This window comes from Hemitrygon akajei, chromosome 12 (genome assembly GCF_048418815.1).
Source record: "Hemitrygon akajei chromosome 12, sHemAka1.3, whole genome shotgun sequence".
Taxonomy (NCBI): domain Eukaryota; kingdom Metazoa; phylum Chordata; class Chondrichthyes; order Myliobatiformes; family Dasyatidae; genus Hemitrygon; species Hemitrygon akajei.
The window spans coordinates 62272904-62294975 of NC_133135.1; the positions used below are offsets into that span (position 1 = coordinate 62272904).

At 42.9% G+C, this 22072-nt stretch overlaps 1 protein-coding gene across 5 annotated transcripts in view; it reads left to right on the forward strand.

Annotated features, from left to right (window-relative positions):
• The window catches only part of LOC140737090 (cytosolic phospholipase A2-like), a 240955-nt gene that overhangs the window by 140868 nt on the left and 78015 nt on the right, over nt 1-22072 (forward strand). For all 5 annotated transcript variants that reach the window (XM_073063260.1, XM_073063261.1, XM_073063259.1 and 2 more), the window contains 2 exons: nt 6533-6681; nt 7288-7404. In XM_073063260.1, the coding sequence (XP_072919361.1) occupies nt 6533-6681; nt 7288-7404 (266 nt within the window). The remainder of the gene's footprint in view (nt 1-6532; nt 6682-7287; nt 7405-22072) is intronic.

Below are 22072 nucleotides of genomic sequence, written 5' to 3' on the forward strand. Positions count from 1 at the left end.
AACGTAGACCATTTACACGCTTAGTCCAGCAGTCGTGAAGCATACGGATCCCTTCTTTGTAGAAGTCGGTGTCTTGGACCTACAGAAGTGGCCCACAGCAGGGGTGATTGATAAGTTCGTGGCCTAAGATAGAAGGAGATGTTGTACAGCTGTCCTTACATGCACATGCAGTTCAACTCTTTGAGTGATTATGCAGAAAGTTTGAAGTTAATAACTCATCTCCTTCTACCGTAGGCCACAACTTATCACTCACCTCTGCTGTGGGCCACTTCTGGAGGTCCAAGTCGCCAACTTCTACAAAGAAGGGATCCGTATGTTCCACGACCGCTGGACTAAGTGTGTAAATGTAGGAGGGGACTATGTCGAAAAATAAATGTGCTTGGTTTTCTAAAATTGACTCCTTCTACCTTAGGCCACGAACTTATCAATCACCCCTCGTATTTGACCTAATGGTTTATTTTCGTAGTCACATGGGAACAAAACAGAGTCACATATGAAATTGAAAACTTTAGTTTGAACATGAATATATAATCTTGCATTTTGGTTTTAGAACACTGGCAGGATTTTCAGAGAATTTGAAAAATTTGAAGAATTTCACCTTTGAGAATTCTTCATTGTGATTGGTTACTCGGGCAGTTTGATGTCTTAACAGCTTCAGGGTGTCATGATGCTCACTGAACTGATGTCTGACAGCCACTGAAGAGAGAAGTTATCCAGCGGTCGTGGAGCATACGGATCTTGGCCCTCCACAAAGTGTCTACAGATGTCTGATTGATAAGTTTGTGGCCTAAGGTAGAAGGAGATGAGTTATACAGCTCTCATTACATGCACATGCAGTTCAACTCTTTAAGTTATCATGCAGAAAGTTTGAAGTTAATAACTCATCTATTCATAACTCATCGGGGTGATTGATAGGTTTGTGGCCTAAGGTAGAAGGAGATGAGTTATTGACTTAAAGCTTTCTGCATAATCACTCAAAGAGTGGAACTGCATGTCCATGTAAACGAGAGCTGTATAATTCATCTCCTTCTACCCTAGGCCATGAACTTATCAATCACCCCTGTTGTGGACAGTTTCTGGAGGTCCAAGATCCATATGCTCCACAACCGCTGGACTAAGTGTGTAAATGTAGGAGGGGACTATGTCGAAAAATAAATGTGCTTGGTTTTCTAAAATTGACTCCTTCTACCCTAGGCCACGAACTTATCAATCACCCGTCATAACTGTTCATGAACTAATAATGACCGTTTCTCACATGAAAAACAACTCTGGAATTGAAAAGTTAGTTTATTGATTGTCACGGGCAAATCGGAACGCACAAGACAGTTGCTATTTTTTTTCTAATTTCTTGATGTTTATTCAAATTAATTTGCATGAAAATTTAAAGCATATGCAAAATCTTGGCTAAGCTTTTTGCTTGGTGAAACTGTGTTTTTACAAGCGCTAATTTAACTTCAGCTGTGAATACATAATAACCAGAAGCAGGAAAAGCCAACTGGCTCTTCAAACTAGGTTGGCCATTTATTAAAGTCATGGCTGACCCAGTCTTGGTATGCACATGACTTTTTTTTTGTTCTCTCCCCATTGCTTTTCACTCTATAGTATTTCAGATGACTGAAGGTCTTTGCTTTGAATGTATTCAAGTCTTTCATATCAAATTCAAAACTCTTAGTCAGTGTGTATTGTTTGTTTGTCTCAGAATTACCGGTTCTGCTGTTGGTTATTTATTTGTAATACTATCTCACTTTTTCTCCATACCCAGAGCCCAGACACTTCCTGCTGTACAAGGCATTTACAAAATGCTCCTTTTTATTTTGGTTCTCTTCCAATAGATCTGACCTGTATGTTACAACTTTTACATGATCCTTTGTTCTCTCTCACTCCTTTCCTCCCTCCCCCTCCGCATGAGCCCTCCCCCTCCCTCGCACGCTCCCATTCTTTTGTGTGCTGTCCCCATCACCTATACAACTACTTCTCCTCCCTAACCCCCTTGTCTCCTGCCCCCCTTGCCTCTCACAACTGTCCCGCTCCCGGCTCTCATGCCCCCCCCCACCTCCCTCTTACAGCCCCCGCACCTCAGTGCCCAGCTTTCACAGAACCCCACCTCACCACCTGCTCTCTCAGGATTCCCCCCCCCCCCCCCCCCCCACCACCTTGCCACCCTGCTCTTTTAGTCCCCTATTCTTTATTCACCTGCTACTCCACTCCCTGTTCCATTCCCCTCCCTGGTGCTACCTGCCTGCTGATTTACACGAGGAAATCTGCAGATGCTGGAAATTCAAGCAACACACACAAAATGCTGGCGGAACGCAGCAGGCCAGGCAGCATCTATAGGAAGAAGTACAGTCGACGTTCCCTTTCTTTCTCTCTAGGCCTTCCGTCCCATGATCCTTTCCCTTCTCCAACTTCCCAGCTGTAGGCTTCATCCCTCCCGCTCCTGTCTTCTCCTATCATTTTGGATCTCCCCCTTCCACTTTCAAATCTCTTACTATCTCTTCTTTCAATTAGTCCTGACGAAGGATCAAAAACTGAGGAAGTATAGAGATCGACAAAACCCTGCAATAGGACTGAAAGTGAGGGAGGCGAGGCAGCCAATATAACAAGGGGAGTGGTGAGAGCAGAATCTGAGGTGATTGGTGGAATGAGGAAGGGTGTAAGACAGCGACACACACAAAATGCTGGTGGAACGCAGCAGGCCAGGCAGCATCTATAGGAAGAAGTACAGTCAACATTTCGGGCCGAGATCCTTCCAGCAGATTTTGTTGCTTCACCTACAGTTAACTCCTTCTCAGCTTTCTTGGTTTAATATAAGGTTTAAGTCTTTTGATGGCTTCCTTTTTAGTTTTTAAAGTTAGCCTTAAATGAATTTAAGATTTCCTTGTAGAAAGTGATTTCTGTTAAATGTGCCATTAGTATAAATTTGCAGAAAACATCCCACAATAACAGCCTAGCTAAATTAACAACTAGTGCCGTGTTGATTTGGGTTGAGGAGAAATGGTCCTTCACTCAAGATGTACCAGTGTTTCCTGTGCAAAAACAGCGGGATGGTCAATTACATTAAGGATCAAAAGCCAAATCAGTGTTAAACTTGGCGAATGTGTTAACCCAATATAACTTAGGAATGTTTCTCCAGCTATGTTTGTTGTTTTATAGCTACATGATGCAGAATTGTCTTCCATTTACTTGACACTTCCAGAGTATTTCAAGCATTCCACAAAATAAAGAAAATAAAGATTTCTTTGGGCACTACTAGTTATTGTTTTTAACAAGATACATAGTTATTGGTGCCAATTAATGCACACTACGGCAGTATTAATTTTAGTTCTTAACTCTATTCTAAGGCTAGCTTGCAATTCCTTTGGCAACAGTGTGGATTATATCATTGAATCAACATCCATCAGTCCACAAACATGAGGTTGCTTTGCAGCACAGAAATTGGGGGATTTAATTTCAAGTAAATTAAGAAAGACAGAATTTACTTTTCTGAATGCTTTTCCTCATGGTACTCACAATATATGTCAGTGAAATGATTGAAGGAACCAAATGTAACCTTTAGAAAGAGAAACACCTATTAGAAAAACAAGACTTATTGGTAATTGCAGATGTGACTGTATGTTCATGGGGGGGGGGGGGTTAAAAATGCAACCAAGGCAAGTACGTATTTGATAGAATTATTTAGAAAAGCATATTATTCAGATAATGGTAGTAGAATCATTTCAAGCGTGTGTAAGGGTTTGTTAAATCTTGAAACATATTCGACTTCATACATTAAAACAAAATGGGAGAAGGAAGGAGGGATAATTATATCTGAGGAAGAATGGACAATAATATGGAGATATCAATGGAAGTGTTACCAGTTCACAGAAATGGAGGGAGTTTGAATGGAAAAACTTGGTAAGGTATTTTATTACACCCTCTCAGAAATCCCATTATGATAGTAATCTCCCTGTTTGCTGGAGAAATTGTGGAAGTCAAAATGCAAACCATTATCTTATTTTCTGGGATTGCCCCATTATCAAAGACTATTGGAGTGGGATACACAATGCCCTACAAGACATTTTTAAATGTGAAATACCCTTAGAAAGTAAGACCATATATTTTGGATATATACCTCAAGAATGGTGAAAAGAGATAAATATTTAATGAATATACTGTTGGTGGCTGGTAAAAAGACTCTTACCAGGAAATGGTTATCACAGGAGAGCCCAACTTTACACGCATGGATGGAAATTACAATGGACATTTACAAAATGGAGAAGATAACAGCATCTGTTAATCATAAGTTGGAACAATTTGATTCATACTGGGAAAAACGGTTTAACTACATAATGCCTCATAGGCCTGATTTTATTCTCACAAATCAATGAATCTGTTGTTAAAAAAAAATCACTCCCTACTTGTATATAGTTTTTTTCCTTTTGCTTGTTCTTTCTTTCCTCTTTTTTCTATAAGAGTATTTATCTGAGGTATACAATGTGGAGATTTGTGACAAATATGAATATATGATATATATATATGTACAGTGAAATATACCTTATGGAAATGTTTGATGAACTTCAATAAAATAATAAATTACAAAAAATAGAAACATTACAAAAATGAGTAGAAATGCAAGTTATCACGCAAATACAGCGAGCTTCGGAGGCAGTTTAGATGGGAGTGAATATGCCAATATGTGGTAGGTGTGGTACAATATGGATTGATATGAAGTCATCCATTTTGCTGGAAAGATGAAGGTTTTAAAGCTTTATGGCACCCTCAGCCATGTGATTTATTGGAGGTTCAAACCTCTCTGTTCAATGAGCCAGTTATGTTTTCCTAGTGTCCTCTCCTTTTTATACAGAGTGATTGACTTGGGTACTTTGTTATCTATCCTGTGCTGTTTAAGCAAAGTCTTTTCTGCCTTATTACAGTAGGTGTTAAAAGAAAATTCCAAACCTCAAATTTAATATCATGATCATGCAGTTTCCATAAAAGCAGAGTAGCTATATCCCTTGGTATCAAAGGCAACATGAGTGAATCTGCAGATGCTGGAAATAAATAAAAAACACAAAATGCTGGCAGAACTCAGCAGGCCAGACAGCATCTATGGGAGGAGGTAATAACAATGTTTCGGGCCGAAACCCTTCAACAGGAGTGAAGTAACGTGGGATGGTCGAGGGGGGATAAGAAGTGGGGGGAGGAATAAAGTAGAGAGCCAGGAAGTGATAGGCTGGAGGGAAATGGGCTGGGGGAAGGTAGAGAATTATGGGAAATAAAAGAGAAAGAAAGGTAGGGCTGGGAGGAGAGATTATAGTGAGAGGGGAAAAAGAGAGAGAAAGAGAACCAGACTAAAATAATAGATAGGGATGGGGGTAAGGGTGGGGGCGCAGGGGTATCAATGGAGGTCAGTGGGTTGGATGTTCATGCCGGCAGGAAGGAGGCTACCTAGGCGGGAGATAAGATATTGCTCCATCGACCTGCACGTGGCCTATCCCACCACCAACCACATCTTCCCCTCCCCCCTACTCTCGGCTTTCCGCAGGGTTTGCTCCCTACGCGACTCCCTTGTCCATTCATCCCCCCATCCCTCCCCACGGACCTCCCTCCAGGCACTCATCCCTGCAAACGGAAGAAGTGCTACACCTGTCCCCACACTTCTTCCCTCACCACCATCCCAGGCCCCAGACAGTCCTTTCAGGTGAGGCACCACTTCACCTGCGAGTCAGCTGGGGTGATATACTGTATCCGGTGCTCCCGATGTGGCCATTTATACATTGGGGAGACCCGCCGCAGACTGGGAGACCGTTTCACCGAACACTGGCGCTCGGTCCTCCAGCAGTGGCGGGATCTCCCTATGGCCACACACTTCCATTCCACAGACCACTCCCACTCCGACATGTCTGTCCATGGCCTCCTCTACCGTCAAGATGAAGCCACACGCAGGTCGATGGAGCAATACCTTATCTCCCGCCTAGGTAGCCTCCTACCTGCCGGCATGAATATCCAACCCACTGACCTCCGTTGATACCCCTGCCCCCCCCCCCCACTCTTACCCCCATCCCTATCTATTATTTTAGTCTGGTTCTCTTTCTCTCTCTTTTTCCCCCTCACTATAATCTCTCCTCCCAGCCCTACCTTTCTTTCTCTTTTATTTCCCATAATTCTTACCTTCCCCCTAGCCCATTCCCCTCCAGCCTATCACTTCCCAGCTCTCTACTTTATCCCTCCCCCCACTTCTTATCCCCCCTCGACCATCCCATGTTACTTCACTCCTGATGAAGGGTTTCGGCCCGAAACGTCGTTATTACCTCCTCCCATAGATGCTGTCTGGCCTGCTGAGTTCTGCCAGCATTTTGTGTTTTTTACTCCCTTGGTATCAAGATTTGTTATGCTGAGGCTAAATACGAGAGTAAAAGTATTTAAGTCATAGGCTATAGAAAACGTTATTTTTAACTGAAATTTTGTTTTACAAACCTCATTTATATAGTAGAATAAAAACTAAGGTTCAAGGTGGAGCATTGATATTTTTTTCCCTGTTGTGACTACTCAGTTGACACTCCCGACCCTTACGTGGAACTGTTCATCCCCACGGCACCAGAGGGCCGAAAACGGAGCAGATATCTCAACAATGTTGTCAACCCTGAGTGGAATGAGACATTTGAATTTCTTCTTGACCCAAACGAGAAGAATATTATGGAGGTAGAGTATCCTCTTTCTGAAAATAGTTATCGGATATTCAGTTCAATTCTATGTAATTAATTGTAATGAAGGTAGGCATGAAGGTATACATTTATTGTGAAAAACAGCTCACTCCAAAATCTTGAAAGAGTGCTTTAGCTTTGCTGTCCTTACTTGAATGAACATTATCCTGATGGCATTTGTTCGGGAATATTTGCTATGAGAATGCATTTAAGATCATTGTTCCCTTCTTCACGTATTCGAATTCCAACTAAAATGGCAGCGGCTCTTTCTCCCTCCCTTGCTCAAATGAAAAGCACCATTTAAAATCTCATTACAGTAATGATGTGCCCATCCTCATGCAGGAGGTTGTGTATCAGTTTACCCCAGAATGAAGCTTCTTGTGCTGTGATCCTAACATTGAGATATAAATTGTGACTGAAGTCATTTGTTACTCCAGCACCCACCTAACCCAGTGCCTCTGTCTCCCATTGTGTAGAAAGATTTTATGCTTAAATAAGTATTCAGTTCAGCGTGGAGAAAAAACTACATTGTTACCTTAATGTGTTGCTTGCTTGTATTACTGTGGATACTTGTGCATGAAAGATTTGATGTCTACTTTTTCAGATTACTTTAATGGACGCAAATTATGTGATGGATGAAACCTTGGGCACTACCTCTTTTAATATCGGAGAGAATATTAAAGTGGGAGGAAAAAAGGAATTTTCCTTTGACTTCAATAATGTAAGTAAAATTTTAAAACCAAATGTAAAATTATAGAAATATAGCATGCCATGTAAGTGCCTCTCTTAATCTTGGATGAACTCTGGTAGCCATCTGCTGTTCATATCACAACTCACTTAAAGCCCTTCTTCAGAAGTACACCATCCCTTCCATCTTCAAACTTGCTGTCTCAGTGTCCTTCTCCACCAAATTCATCACAACTCTCATTTTGGAGAATAATCCCACATATGAATTTCCTTATTTTTCCTAGCTTTGTAAACTTGAGCTCTTTCTCTAGTTTAAAGCCATCTATCCAAAGCAGTTGTATCAATTTTTTGAAGTATCTTGAATGTTTTAATTGGGCCATTTTATTTTCCTGTTTCCGTAATGGAATGGATTATTAAGTTAACACTTAATCACCTTTCACTTGACTGGCTTTGATTAAAATGCGGGCCACAAGGTGGATTAATCTAAAAGGGATGGGAATTCAAAGCTAAAATTTATAGTGCAGACTTTGGGTCTTTTAGTTAAAAATAAATTATGCTCTTTTTTTTTTACTGTTTTCCTCCTTGTATTAAGCTGCTATAAGTTTTAGGGGAACAATAATGCAATTTCTCTGAACTGGATAATCTTGGTAAATTTTTAAAAAGCAAGTAATTTTGATCCTGCAACATTTCCAACAAATTCTGTTAAAGTACACATCAGACTTTTGTGGTGCATTGTTAGTGGGTTATTTAGCACTGTTCTAATATCTCCATGTCACCCAGTCAATAATTAGATAGCACTTCCACTGCATTGTTACACTGAAAGACACCAATAAATGTCATCGCTATTGCAACCCAATCAGCTTCCTTTGTTACATACCCCGTAACTGGGTGTCTAACCAGCAGAGAAAGAAGAATCCGTTGGAGTCTGGTGGTACTATATTCAAAAGTGTTTATTAATAAAATAAGCAAATCAATACCAATAATGCAAATATATAGATAATACACGTTAGCAATAATAAACCCAAAAGTGTAGGAATAATAATAAGTAATAATAATCAAGCTCTATCGATGTCTAGGGGTAAATGATTTGTCATAAAATATAAAGTTCAGTTCATGTGTGCTGAGGTAGATATGGTTGTTGTGTTGTATTCGTTGGAGAGAGAGAGAGAGAGCGAGTGAGATGTAACAGCTACAGTCAGGCAAACCTTCCTTTGCGTTCTTAATCCGTTGTTTCGTTGTGGCCATTCAGGTATGACCCCTCTGTCCTTCAGCTGGACCGTTCTTCTGTGGTGGACTCGTCACTCTGGCATGAGTGGACACACACACAAGTCCCCACCGGCCCTGCTGTAACACTGTGAGTTTAACTGACCGATCCTTCGTTCGGTCTCCGATGCCCCACACCTTCCCGTGGGTTCAATCAGTGCTCAATGGTGTGCCTCCTGGTGTGTCTGAGAGGTGTCTCCCCAGACCTCACTTTTATCCCTACTCACGGGGTCTCAGTTGTCAATCAATTTTGAATGGCTGTGTCCATCAAACTAGCCCACTCTAGCTGTCCACTGAGGAATTTTAATGAACAGAATGGTATAAGATAAACAACCCTCTCAGAAGCCATAATACGGTGAATCAACAAGTCCCTCTCCCCTCCCGTATTTCTCTCTTATCTGTAGCAGATGTTCTTGCATGTTTTCTTTTCCATCCCTCTCTCTCATGAGCAGCATAGCAACAATAATGGTTTGTGATTCTCCCGGGGGGTGGGGGGGGGGGGGAACATGGGCAACTCTGTACCCTTCTGCCCATCAGAGCTGTTCATCCTTCATAACACCTTTATGAAGCAGAGTACTCCTCAGAACAAATCTGCACAGTCAAGAGGAAAGAAAGTTTGCCATCTAGATTAAAATTGCTTTGCCTCTGGTGAAAATGTTACCAGCAAAAGCGATAGCTGAGTGTCCTATCTTGGAGTTTGTCGAATAGCAAGTTACAGCAAGACATGAAGGGTGAATCTGTTGGGGGCAAAAGAAGCCAGAAGGGATATTACTTAAGAGATATGGACATGACTGACATTTTAACATCCATCCTTCATAGGCCCTGGAGGTAGCAATTACAGTTCAACCACACTCATGGTCTGGATGTGCATACAGGCCAGACTGGTTAAGGATGACAAGTTTCCTCCCTGAAGCAAGTTTGTGAACCAGTTGGATTTGTTTTGTAGTTTGTGTAACTGGGACTGTCTTTCTATTGTTACGTACCCCGTAACTGGGTCAATTACCAGCAAAGATAGAGAGGTCCGTTGAAGTCTGATGGTACTATTTTTAACAGTATTTATTGATAAAGATGCACAAAAATAATATCAATGCAACCATACAGATAATATATGTCGTCAATACTAAATCTAAAAGCGTGGGTATAATAATAATCAATAAGAAATAGCTCTATCGTTGTCTAGGGGATAATGTATTGTCCGATGGAAATATAAAAGTCACTCAAGTTCATTCAAGCTGCAGCTTTTGGTTGAAGAGAGAGACGAGGTTTTTAGAACTTGCCCGGTTTTCCGTTTTATGCTGTCGATCCTTCGAAATGGCGTCGGTGGTGATCTCTTCCTTAGCTAAGCCGCCTTCCGTGGTAGGGCCTCAATCCCGGGCAACGGGAAAAGACGCACGTGGGCCCTCCACCGGCTATTGCTATTAAACGCTGTCACGGAACTCCTAGCGTTTCTCCTGGTGCGTGTGTGGGGCTGTTCCCACAGACCCTCTTTTATCCCCACTCACGGGGTCTCAGATGTCAATCAGGGTGGAATGATGCCATCCCCCAACCAGCCCACTTTGCCTGAGGGCTTCCATGAAGCACAGTATTTTAATACACAATTCCGTCTCCAAGAGACAATGGCTGTTTTCCGTAGCTTTGTATCGCCGCAGGGCTAAACATTCCAAACGTCTCTCTCTCATTTCCTGGGTCTCCTGACCTGAATTAATAGCGATCTTGCGATTCTCAAAAAGGAGGGGTCTACAGGCGTAACACTCCCTTTCTTCAACGTGTTTTTTACCATCGGAAAAAAACGAAGTAATAGAGTCTTACAGGATTTTAGAATCTAACACAATACAAAAGTTTTTTTTTCACTACAGAGTAATACAGTTATACATTCAATTCAACATCTAGGTAGTTACCGATTACATTGTCACTTCCTTTAATATCTTAACATCTTGTACCTTACTAAAGTCTTGTAGCATCAGACTCCAATTTAATAACCACCTATATTTTAGTTCTTATTTTTCTTTAGCAAACAGAACTAAAGAGTTGTGATCTTAGCTTACGTGTATACTACAAAAGTTCATGCAAATACTAATCTTTATGTTACTTTCAAACTTAACAGGCAGGCTTCCATGGGGGTTGTCTTTATTATTCACACGCTTTGTCGAAATCCGTTAAAACCGGTTTCTCCTATTTAAAATTGCGTCCCCATTAACCCTCGCCTCTTTTCCGGTTAATTCCCACGTGGGGAGCTTGCGCCCCCTGACGAAATAGGTTTTCATCCGCTCCTTCCATAGGAGTTATTTTATCAACAATGTGTCCCAAACTTAGACCATCTTCCGAATTTCCACCCAATTCTTTAATTTTACGCAAGTTGCTAGTTTTCTCTTCAGGATCCTTCAGGCTATTAGTTTTCAGTTCAAACTCTTTGTTCAAACAGCATTTCAAATTCTGCCTTTTCACCCCCCTCACTGTGGAATAACAATAGCGTGTGGGGCCCCGTTACCTTCCAACTCAACCTGTAATTGATTCCCAGGCTTTGGGGTACCACGCCATTGTCTCTGTAGCCTGGTGGCTGCCTTTGATATCAGTCCAGCCTTTAAATTTTCTTCATTCAATTTGGGAACTACATGTTTCCCTTTTCCTTCAATAATAATATTCATCTCCCCACCAACTTTTAACACACCTTCGAGCACAAACACCTGGGAACTCTCACTTCCCACTATTACCAAGGTTAACCCTTTCTTCACTGAACCAAGTCTATGTGACCCACAAGGACTGCATTCCTTTTTAACTGAATCAAATACCTCAGACTTTTTCTGAGCTCCATTACTAGGTTCAGTACCATGTGCATCCACATCTTGGACACACTCAAACGGAACATTTGCCTCTTCCAGGCTTTCAATACCCGTACCTGGTCCAAATTCTAAATTCCCCTGATTCTCCCAGCTACTCTCTGGGCAACTCCCTTCCGGGGTAAACTCAACCCCGCGGGCTGAAACAACCTCATCTGCCAACCCAGCAGACTTCTTCAAGGTAATGGCATCCTTTTCATCTAGGACTGCCCTCATTTCATTATCGGGAACACCTTTAGAATTTTCAACTTCTTCAAACAGTTCTGCCAAACCAGACAGATCATCCATGTCCAACTCTGGACCTTTTAACAGCTCTATCTGTTTCTCATCTTTATTTCATGCCTCTAGAACTTTCCTCCTCGCTAAGGGTAGGTCTACCCCCTCTCCCTTACTCTCTTTCACTTTCCTATTCTCCGTTTTCCCACCCTCCTGGTACAGGGTCAGTAAAAACGTCTCGGCCAAATCGATACTGGCCTGATTTAAACTGCTCTCATTCTCAGCTGCCTTTCTCGACATGCTGCGAGTGACCGCGCATGCAGGATAGATCTTGGAATCTAGGGGCGGGACCGCAACGCTCACCGGCCGGCTCATCAGCGTCATTGCTGACCAAACCTTACCACCGGCTAAATCGTTACCAAGAAGGACGTCCGCATCAGTTCTCGGGAATTCTGATCGCACCCCCATTTCAACTGGTCCAGAGACTAGCTCGCAATTCATAATGATCTTATGCAAGGGCACCATTTCCATCCCTTTTCCTATTCCTTTCACAGCTACCATTCCCGTCTTGCGACCAAAATCTAGTACCTTACTGCTAATCAATGACAGTTCAGCGCCCGTGTCTCTCCAGATCCATACTGGAACTGGTGTACCTCCCTCCCTCACAGACACGGTTCCGTTTGACATACAAGTCTCAGACCCTTCTCGTACTCTGTCTACCCGGGGATTTCTTGTCGATTTACTGATTACCACGGCACATCCGATAGGGACTGCTGCTTTCCCTTTTCCTGTCTCCTTCCTCAGAGCAAAGCACCTAGATGCAATATGTCCCCCCTTTCCACAATTAAAACAGGTCAAGCCCGGAAATCTCTGGCCATCTTGCCTCTCCTCCCCAGCCTTACCACTAGCTCCCGGCGGGACCTCTGCCTCAGCCGGCAGGCTTTCTCTACCATTCCCACGGTCTCTCTGGGAACTTTTATTCGAGGAAAACTTTGTCTTGTGGGTTAGGGCATATTCATCTGCGAACCTAGCAAATTCTGAGATGGACTTATTCGGCTTCTTATTCAAATACATCCGGATATCCTCCGAAACACAACCTTTAAATTCCTCAATCAGAATTAACTCCCTGAGACGCCAAAAATCCTCTTCCACTATCTCTGCTGTGCACCAACGGTCCAAGAGCACACCCTTCTCATAGGCAAACTCGGTATACGTCTGATTCCACCCTTTCTTTAAATTTCTGAACTTTTGTCTATACGCTTCAGGTACCAATTCATAACTCCGGAGAATGGCCGCTTTTACTTTGTCATAACTCTCCGCCTCTTCCTCCTCCATGGACAATGCCGTATATGCTCGTTGGGCCTTCCCTTTTAACACACTTTGTAACAATGCCACCCACTGATCTCTGGGCCATTTCTGATTCACTGCCACCTTCTCAAAAAGCAAGAAATAACTATCAACATCCGTCACCTCGAACGGAGGTACTAACCTCAACTCCCGACTAACATTAAACCACTCCTCTCCGTCTGACCCTTGATCTCTTTGCTCTTGCCTTAACTTCTCCATCTCCAAGTCATGTTTCCTCTGTTTCTCCGCCTCCCTCTCCTTCTCGGCTCTTTCCTTTTCTTTTTCAGCTGCTTCCAGCTGTTTTAACTGAATTTCATGCTCTCTTTGCTTCTCAGCTCGGTCCTGCTCTCTTTTCATCTCTAACTCCTTTAGCTGGAGCACATGCTCCCTTTCTTTCTCAGCTCTGTCCTGCTCTGACTCCTCTAGCTGGAGCACATGCTCCCTTTCTTTCTCAGCTCTGTCCTGCTCTGACTCCTTTAGCTGGAGCACATGCTCCCGTTGCTTTTCAGCCCTGTCCTGCTCTAACTCCTTTAGCTGGAGCACATGCTCCCTTTCTTTCTCAGCTCTGTCCTGCTCTGACTCCTCTAGCTGGAGCACATGCTCCCTTTCTTTCTCAGCTCTGTCCTGCTCTGACTCCTCTAGCTGGAGCACATGCTCCCTTTCTTTCTCAGCTCTGTCCTGCTCTGACTCCTCTAGCTGGAGCACATGCTCCCTTTCTTTCTCAGCCCTGTCCTGCTCTAACTCCTTTAGCTGGAGCTCATGCTCCCGTTGCTTCTCGGCTCTTGCTCTCTCTTTTTCAGCTGCTTCCAGCTGCTTTAATTTAATTTCATGTTCCAACCTTAATTTCTCCAACTCTAACTGAGCTGTCCCACTAGCTGGTGCCTTTTCAGGGATATTTTCCAATACCTCAGCTGCAAACACATTCTTCTCAATATAATACTGAGTTATGGCCCTACGCACCTCCCACTTTTTCATTGACAACCTCACCTCTGCGAGGTTTAACCCCTTCGCCATATTTATCGTCTGATTTGGTGGCCGCCTCTAGCGCCTCTAGAGTCGGGTTTTCCATGAATTCATCCACGTCCATCTTTGCTGGTTTCCTGTCTGGCTACCCACGTAACCAGATCCAAGTTTGGACTTACAAGCCCGATTCACTGGCCTCCCAATTTGGTGTCAAATCCCGAGACGAGAACCCCAACTGTTACGTACCCTGTAACTGGGTCACTTACCAGCAAAGATAGAGAGGTCCGTTGAAGTCTGATGGTACTATTTTTAACAGTATTTATTGATAAAGATGCACAAAAATAATATCAATGCAACCATACAGATAATATACGTCGTCAATACTAAATCTAAAAGCGCGGGTATAATAATAATCAATAAGAAATAGCTCTATCGTTGTCTAGGGGATAATGTATTGTCCGATGGAAATATAAAAGTCACTCAAGTTCATTCAAGCTGCAGCTTTTGGTTGGAGAGAGAGACGAGGTTTTTAGAACTTGCCCGGTTTTCCGTTTTATGCTGTCGATCCTTCGAAATGGCGTCGGTGGTGATCTCTTCCTTAGCTAAGCCGCCTTCCGTGGTAGGGCCTCAATCCCGGGGCAACGGGAAAGGACACACGTGAGCCCTCCACCGGCTGTCACTATTAAACACTGTCACGGAACTCCTAGCGTTTCTCCTGGTGCGTGTGTGGGGCTGTTCCCACAGACCCTCTTTTATCCCCACTCACGGGGTCTCAGATGTCAATCAGGGTGGAATGATGCCATCCCCCAACCAGCCCATGTTGCCTGAGGGCTTCCACGAAGCACAGTATTTTAATACACAATTCCGTCTCCAAGAGACAATGGCCGTTTCCTGTAGCTTTGTATCGCCGCTGGGCTAAACATTCCAAACGTCTCTCTCTCTCATTTCCTGGGTCTCCTGACCTGAATTAATAGCGATCTTGCGATTCTCAAAAAGGAGGGGGCTACAGGCGTAACACTATAGAATATCAGATTTAACTTGAGGCTCAGTTACTATAGTAGGATTTGAAATTGTCTTCTGATTGCTAATCTAAGATACCAGCTGCTGCTCCTGCAACTTAACCAACTCTTCCATTTTCCTTCAGATTCTATGGTATTTGCACTAATTGATGATTGAACTGCAATTCACCATATAATTTAGGCTTTGTAATAAATACTTATCAGTCACAAGGATACATTTCCAGAGATTATCTCCATACTTAATTCATGTAATCTTCCAGCCTTCTGTTTAACTGCATGGTTGTGTAGGTTAGAGGGTAAGCCAATTCTAGGTTGATTTCTTGGTTAGTTGGTTAATTTCACAAGATTGCAGTTTGTCACAAAATCCTAGGGTAGGAAAAAAATTGAGATACAAACCACCAAAGAAATCAGGGCAAGAGTGTGGCTTAGAAATAGCTTTGTGCCATTTGTGGGTCATGCTTGCAGTTTTTATGAACATGGCAATAGGTCACAAGACATCGGGGTAGAATTAGGCCACTTGGCCCATTGAGTCTAGGTTGCGATCATGGCTGATTTATCACCCCTCTCAACTCCATTTTCCTGCCTTCACCCTTTAACATTTGATACCCTGACTAATCAACAACCTATCAGCCTCTGCTTCAATTATACTCCATGACCAGCCTCCACAACTGTCCATAGGAAAGAATTCCACTACTCTCTGCTAAATAAATTCCTCCTCAGCTCTGTCCTAAATGGATGTTCCCCTACTCTGAGGCTGTGCCTTCCGGTCCTAGACTCGCCCACTATAGAAAACATCCTTTCCACATCCACTCTATCTATTTGAAAGGTTTCAGTCAGATTAGCCCTCATTCTTCTAAATTCCAGCAAGTACAGACCCAGGATCATCAATTGCTCCTTTCTTTCTCAGAATCATTCTCATGAACCTCCTCTGGATCCTCTCCAATGCCAGCATACCCTTTCTGAGATAAGGGGCCCAAAACTGCTCGCAATGCTCAAGTTTGGTCTGACCAATGCCTTATAAGACCTCCACATCATGTCCTTGCTTTTGCATTCTAGTCCTCAAGGTGAATGCTCACGCTGCATTTGCCTTTCTTACCACCGACTCAGTCTGCAAGTTAACCTCTAGGATTCCCAAGTCCCTTTACATCTCAGATATTTGAATTTTCTCCCTATTTCTGCACCTTTATTCCTTCTAACAAAGTGCATGACCATATACTTCCCTACACTATATTCCATCTGTCTCTTCTTTCCCTATTCCCCCAATTTGTCCAAGTACTCCTGCAGATTCCCTGCTTCCTCAACACTACCTGCACTTCCGTCTACCTTTGTATAGTCTGCAAACTTCATTACAAAGCCATCAATTACGTTATCCAAATCATTGGCATATAATGTGAAAAAGAACGGTCTCAACACCAACCCATGTGGAACATCATGAGTCACTGGCAACCAACAAATGAAGGCCCCCTTTATTCCAACTCACTCTCTCCTGCCAGTCAGCCAATCTTCTATCCGTGCTAGTGTCTTTCCTGTAATACCATGGGCTCGTATTTTGTTTAGTAGCCTCATGGGTAACACCTTGTCAAAGGCCTTCTGAAAATCCAAGTAAACAACATCTACTAACTTTTCTTTGTCTATCTTGCTTGTTATTTCCTCAAAGAATTCCAACAGATTTGTCAGGTAAGATTTCCTCTTACAGAAACAATGCTGACTTTGGCCTACTTTATCATGTGCCTCCAAGAACCCTGAAACCTGACCCTTAATAATGGACTCCAACATCTCCCCAACCAAGGAAGTTGGGCTAACTGGCCTATAATTTCCTTCCTTCTGCCTCTCTCCCTTCTTAAAGAGTGGAGTGACATTTACAATTTTCCAGTCCTCCAGAACTTAGTGATTCTTCAAAGATCATCACTAATGCTTCCACAGTCTCTTCAGCTACCTCTGTCAGAACCCTGGGGTGTAATCCATCTGGTCCAGGTGACTTATCTCCCTTCTGACTTTTTAGTTTCCCAAGCATCTTCTCCTTGGTAATAGCAGCTGCACTCATTTCTGCCCGTTGACACTCTTAAACCTCTGGCTACTGCTAGTGTTTCCACAGTGAACACTAGCTCAAAATAAAGTTCATCAGCCATTTTCTGTCCCCCATTATTACCTCTCCAACATAGTTTTTGCAGTGGTCCAATGCCATTCTCGCCTCACCTCTACATTTTTATACATATCAAAAATCTTTTGGTATCCACTCTTATACTGTTGGCTATAAAAGGTGAGCGTGCAAGGTTTACAGATCAGCATTGTAGGGGTTTCCCGAGTTGCTCTGTGTGCAAACTGAACGTAGTTTCCTATGAATGTTTTGCAAATTTTCATGGCTGTCATCATCTAACTCTGGAGGTACCAATTTAAAAAGATGTACCAAATATAAATAACCTTCATCCCTTTACACAGTGGTTGTTGACAGCAAAAGATGTGGGAGTGTTTTCCTGGGAAGTTAGATCAAAATAAACAGGCTAGTGAAGAACAGAGGCCAGTGAAGCTATGTTCTTTGTGTGGGAGATCCTCCAGGGCTATAATCGGGCGCTTGTCGGTAGGTATTTGCTAAGGCAGAAGGGCAGTTTGTATATTCCTGCAATGTAAGAAAACCCCTGCATCTGCTCTGCAGGACTGAAGGAAAAATAGATGGTCTCCTCTCCTTGAGTGTAGAGTGTGGCTGAACTACTTAAGGCAACAGAGACTGGCGAATTATATAACGAGCAGCAGCACCTGCAGTGGTGCTGAAGCTCGATAGAAACACAGACTTTGTGGTCAGAGCAATAAGGGTATAGAGTCATAGACCATTACAGCACAGAATCAGGCCTTCCTGCCCATCTACTCCATGCCAGCCTGGTTTTCTGCCTGGACCATAGCCCTTTATACGTATTCCGTTGATATACCTATCTGAGCTCCTCTTAAATGTAACAGATGAACCCACATCTACCTCTTCCACTTGTTCTATTCCACACATGCGTGAGGTTCTGTTTGAAGCTCTTGCTCTCAGTGAATGAGAATTATTTTGGCCTTTTATACAAAGCATTTTCAGAGCAAATTGGATTAATAAAACCTAATGGAAAAGCAAGAAACTGCAGGAGGTACTGGAAATCAGACATAAAAACACAAAATGCTGGAGATACTCAACATAAATGGTGGAGAGAGAGAAACAGACATAATGTTTCTGATCGATGCTGCATTATTGGAATGGGAAAAGTGGGGCAGAAAAACAGGGTGCTTTAAGTTCCAGAGAAGGGGAAGGATGGGGATCTTAAATGAATTTCTTGCATCAGTACTTACTTGGGAGACAGGCACAGAGTCTCAGGAGCTGAGGCAAAAGAGTACCAAGGTCATGATCTGCTTGCTGTCCTGAGGGTGTTTAGGATGGATAAATCCGCAGGGCCTGACAAGTTGTCCCCTCAGACCTTGCAGGAGGCTTCTGGCAAAGATATTTAAATGTCCTTGCTACAGGTGAGGTGCCAGAGGACTGGAGGATAGTTCCTCCAGCATTTTGCATCACCAGTCAACCTCCTAGCTCTTTGCTTTATCCCTCCCCCTCCAAGTTTCACCTATCGCCTGGCGTTTCTCTCTCCCCTCCCCCTACCTTTCGAATCTACTCCTCAGCTTTTTTTCTCCAGTCCTGGCGAAAGGTTTCGGCCCGAAATATCGACAGTACTGTTTTCCATAGATGCTGCCTGGCCTGCTGAGTTCCTGCAGCATATTGTGTGTGTTGCTTAGATTTCCAGCATCTGCAGATTTTCTCTTGTTTGTGGAAGATAGCTTATGTTCTGTTGTTTAAGAATGGCTCTAAGAATAAGCCAGGTAATTTTAGGCTGGTGAGTCTGACATTGGTCATGGGTAAATTATTGGAAGGTATTCTAAGGAAAAGAACACACAAGTATTTGGATAGACAGGGCATGATTAGGTATAGCCAACCTGATTTTGTGTAGAGTACATTGAGCTAGCCAGTCTTATAGAGTTTTATGAGAAGGTTACCAAGAAGTTTGATGAAGAAAAGATGGTGTCCATTGTCTACATGAACTTCAACAAGGGCTTTGATAAAGTCCTGCGTGGTTTAGAAGGTTAGGTGACTTGGCGTTCAGGATGAAGTAGTCAATTGAATTCAACTTCGGCTTGGAGGGAGAAGGCAGAGAGTGGTAGTAGATAGTTGCCTCTGTGACTGATGGTGTGCCACAGGGATCACTGCTGGGTCGTTTGTTATTTGTCATGTATTAATCATTTAGGTTATAATGTAGATCAGCAAACTGGAGATAATGGCAAGATTGGGAATATAATGGACAGTGAGGAAGATAATCAAACCTTGCATCATGATCTGGACCGTGTGGGAAAATGGGCTAAAAATGCTAGATGGAATTTAATGCAGACAAGTGAGGTTTTTCACTTTGGGAGGACAGACCAAGGTAAGACCTGACAATTAAGTGGTTAATGTATAAGGACTGTTTGATATTTCCAGGCTGGTATTTGCTGGAGTTTAGAAGAATGAAGGGGGAGCTCATTGAAATGTACTGAATATTGATAAACCTAGGTAAAATGGATGTGCAGAGAATGTTTCTAATAGTGAGAGGAGAGTACAAGACCAGAGGGCACAGCCTCAGAATAGAAGGGCGTCTCTTTAGAACAGAGATGAAGAGGAGTTTCTTTTGTTAAGGTGGTGAATCTGTGGAATTTATCACCACAGATGGCTGTGGAGGCCACACCTTTGGATATATTTAAAGCAACGGTTGATAGGTTCTTGATTAATAAGAGCATCAGATGTTCTGTGGAGAAGGCAGGAGAATAGTAATATGTACTTAGTAATTTTGAACCCTGAACATAAAGTCTGAAGGAAGTGGAATGTAAAGTAAATAGTGCACATAGTTTAGCGATGAACAATGCCAATCTGATAAAGTTTAATTCTGGCAATGTGCTTCATTCAGCTTACCCACAAAGAATTCAATACATGCAGACAATTTGTACAGTGGGAATGATATTGACGACACACACAAAAAGCTGGAGGAACTCAACAGGTCAGGCAGCATATATGGAAATGAATGAACAGTCGGAATTTTAAGCCAACAAACTTCTGCAGGATTGAAAAGGGGGAAAGACGTCAGAATAAAAAAGTTGGGGGGTGGGGAAGGAGTATAGCAAGAAGGTGCTAAGTGAAGGCAGGTGGGTGGTAAAGGTAAAGGGCTGGAGACAAAGAAATCTGATAGGAGAGGAGAGTGGACCATGGGAGAAAGGGAAGGTGATAAGCAGGTGAGGAGAAGAGGTAAGAGGCCTGAGTGGGGAATACAGGAAGAAGGAAAAGGGAGGGGGAAAAATTATCAGAAGGAGGCTGCCTAGATGGAATATGAGGTATTGCGCCTCTACCCCGAATGTGTTAAAAAGGTGGCTATGGGCTGACACGTGCAGTCTCTCAATGTACAGGTACCGATGTAGAGAAGGCCTCATCAGGAGCACCAGATACAATAGACCAGCCCAGCAGATTTGCAGGTGAAGTGCTGCTTCATCTGGAAAAACTGCTTGGAGCCCTGAATGGAGGTAAGGGAGAAGGTGAATGGCCAGATCTAGTATATCTGTTGCTTGTGGGGGTATGTGCCAGGAGGGTGATTTAAGTGGGAAGGGACGAACGGGCATGAGAATCACAGAGGGAACACTCCCTGTGGAAAGCAGAGAGTGGGGAGGGATGTAAAGATGTGTTTGGTGGTAGGATCTTGTTAAGATAGTAGAAGTTGCAGAGAATGAGCATGTGGAGGCTCATGGGGTAGTAGGTGAGGACAAGCGAATTCTGTCCCTGTTAAGGTGAAGGGAAGATGGGCTGAGCATAGATGTCCAGGAAATGGAGGAGATATGGGTGAGGCCAGCATCAATGGTGGAGGAAGGGAAGCCCCATCCTTTAAAGAAAGTGGATTTCTCTGATATTCTGGAAAGGAAAAGCCTCAGCATGGCAACAGATGTGGCGGAAATGAGAAAGACTGAGAAAAGGTTGATGACCTGAAGAAAGCCTTGGAGGTAGACTAGAAAAGTTCACAACATGGATGTGGATTCGAAACATGGATTTGTGAAACTCAGAACGTTTGCAAGAAAATTTCAGAACATTAGATCGGAAGGTGTACTTAAGAAGAGATGACATTCGCACCTAAAGCTGATCGATATCATTACGCCACTGTTTAACCTTCACTGAGTCCATTACCTGGTGGGGTCCTTCTGTCATGATGTGCGCTGACAGTATTGAAACCTAAATGCAGAGGAAAGACAGACTCCGATTTAGAGATGATGACCAGTGTTCATCCACAAGATTTCCAACAGAACACTGGAATCTCAGCTGAGCAACACTGCGAGATGTGACATTCTCCAAACTCGGACCTTGTGATTAACTCTAATTGGGTGTCCAGTTAAATAATACAAGTAACATGGAATCCCCAGCCCATCAAATTAAATTTGACAAATTTAAACAGAAAGCATCAGGAGACCACATTACAAAGAGCAAATCGCTCGAGAAAAAACACCAGGAGCTCTATAAACAATTAACCGACTCAGGTGCTCTAAAAACCTTGGAGCCCATCACTCTCCAGCTCCCTGCACAAGCCCAAAGAGCTCATTACATTTAGTTTTCAAATTATGAGTTTAAATTGGGTCAGTGAAATGTTACTGATTTAGAATTGCCTTAGGGGAGAGCAGTTACAAAGCATTTCTCATGTGTTGCTAAAAGTTGCTGAAGATATAAGTATCTTCATATGCTTTGTAACTAGTCTTGTTGAAGCAAATGACAATTACAGTTTTCATAAGAAGTAAACGTGGGCAATATTTGATACGTTGAGAGCAAACAGTGTGATTATTTTGGATTTTAATAAACACAGATAATAAACATAGAAATAGAAACCATTCACGCCCCTCTGTGGAGTTTGAGTTACTTTCATTTTTAACTCCCTTGCCAAGGCAGGTTATCAGGTGTTACTGGGATGCGTTTGACTGGAATTTGTGCCAACATGCTCCTCCTGCCTTTCCCTTCTATTTATTTTGGTTGCATTTGGTT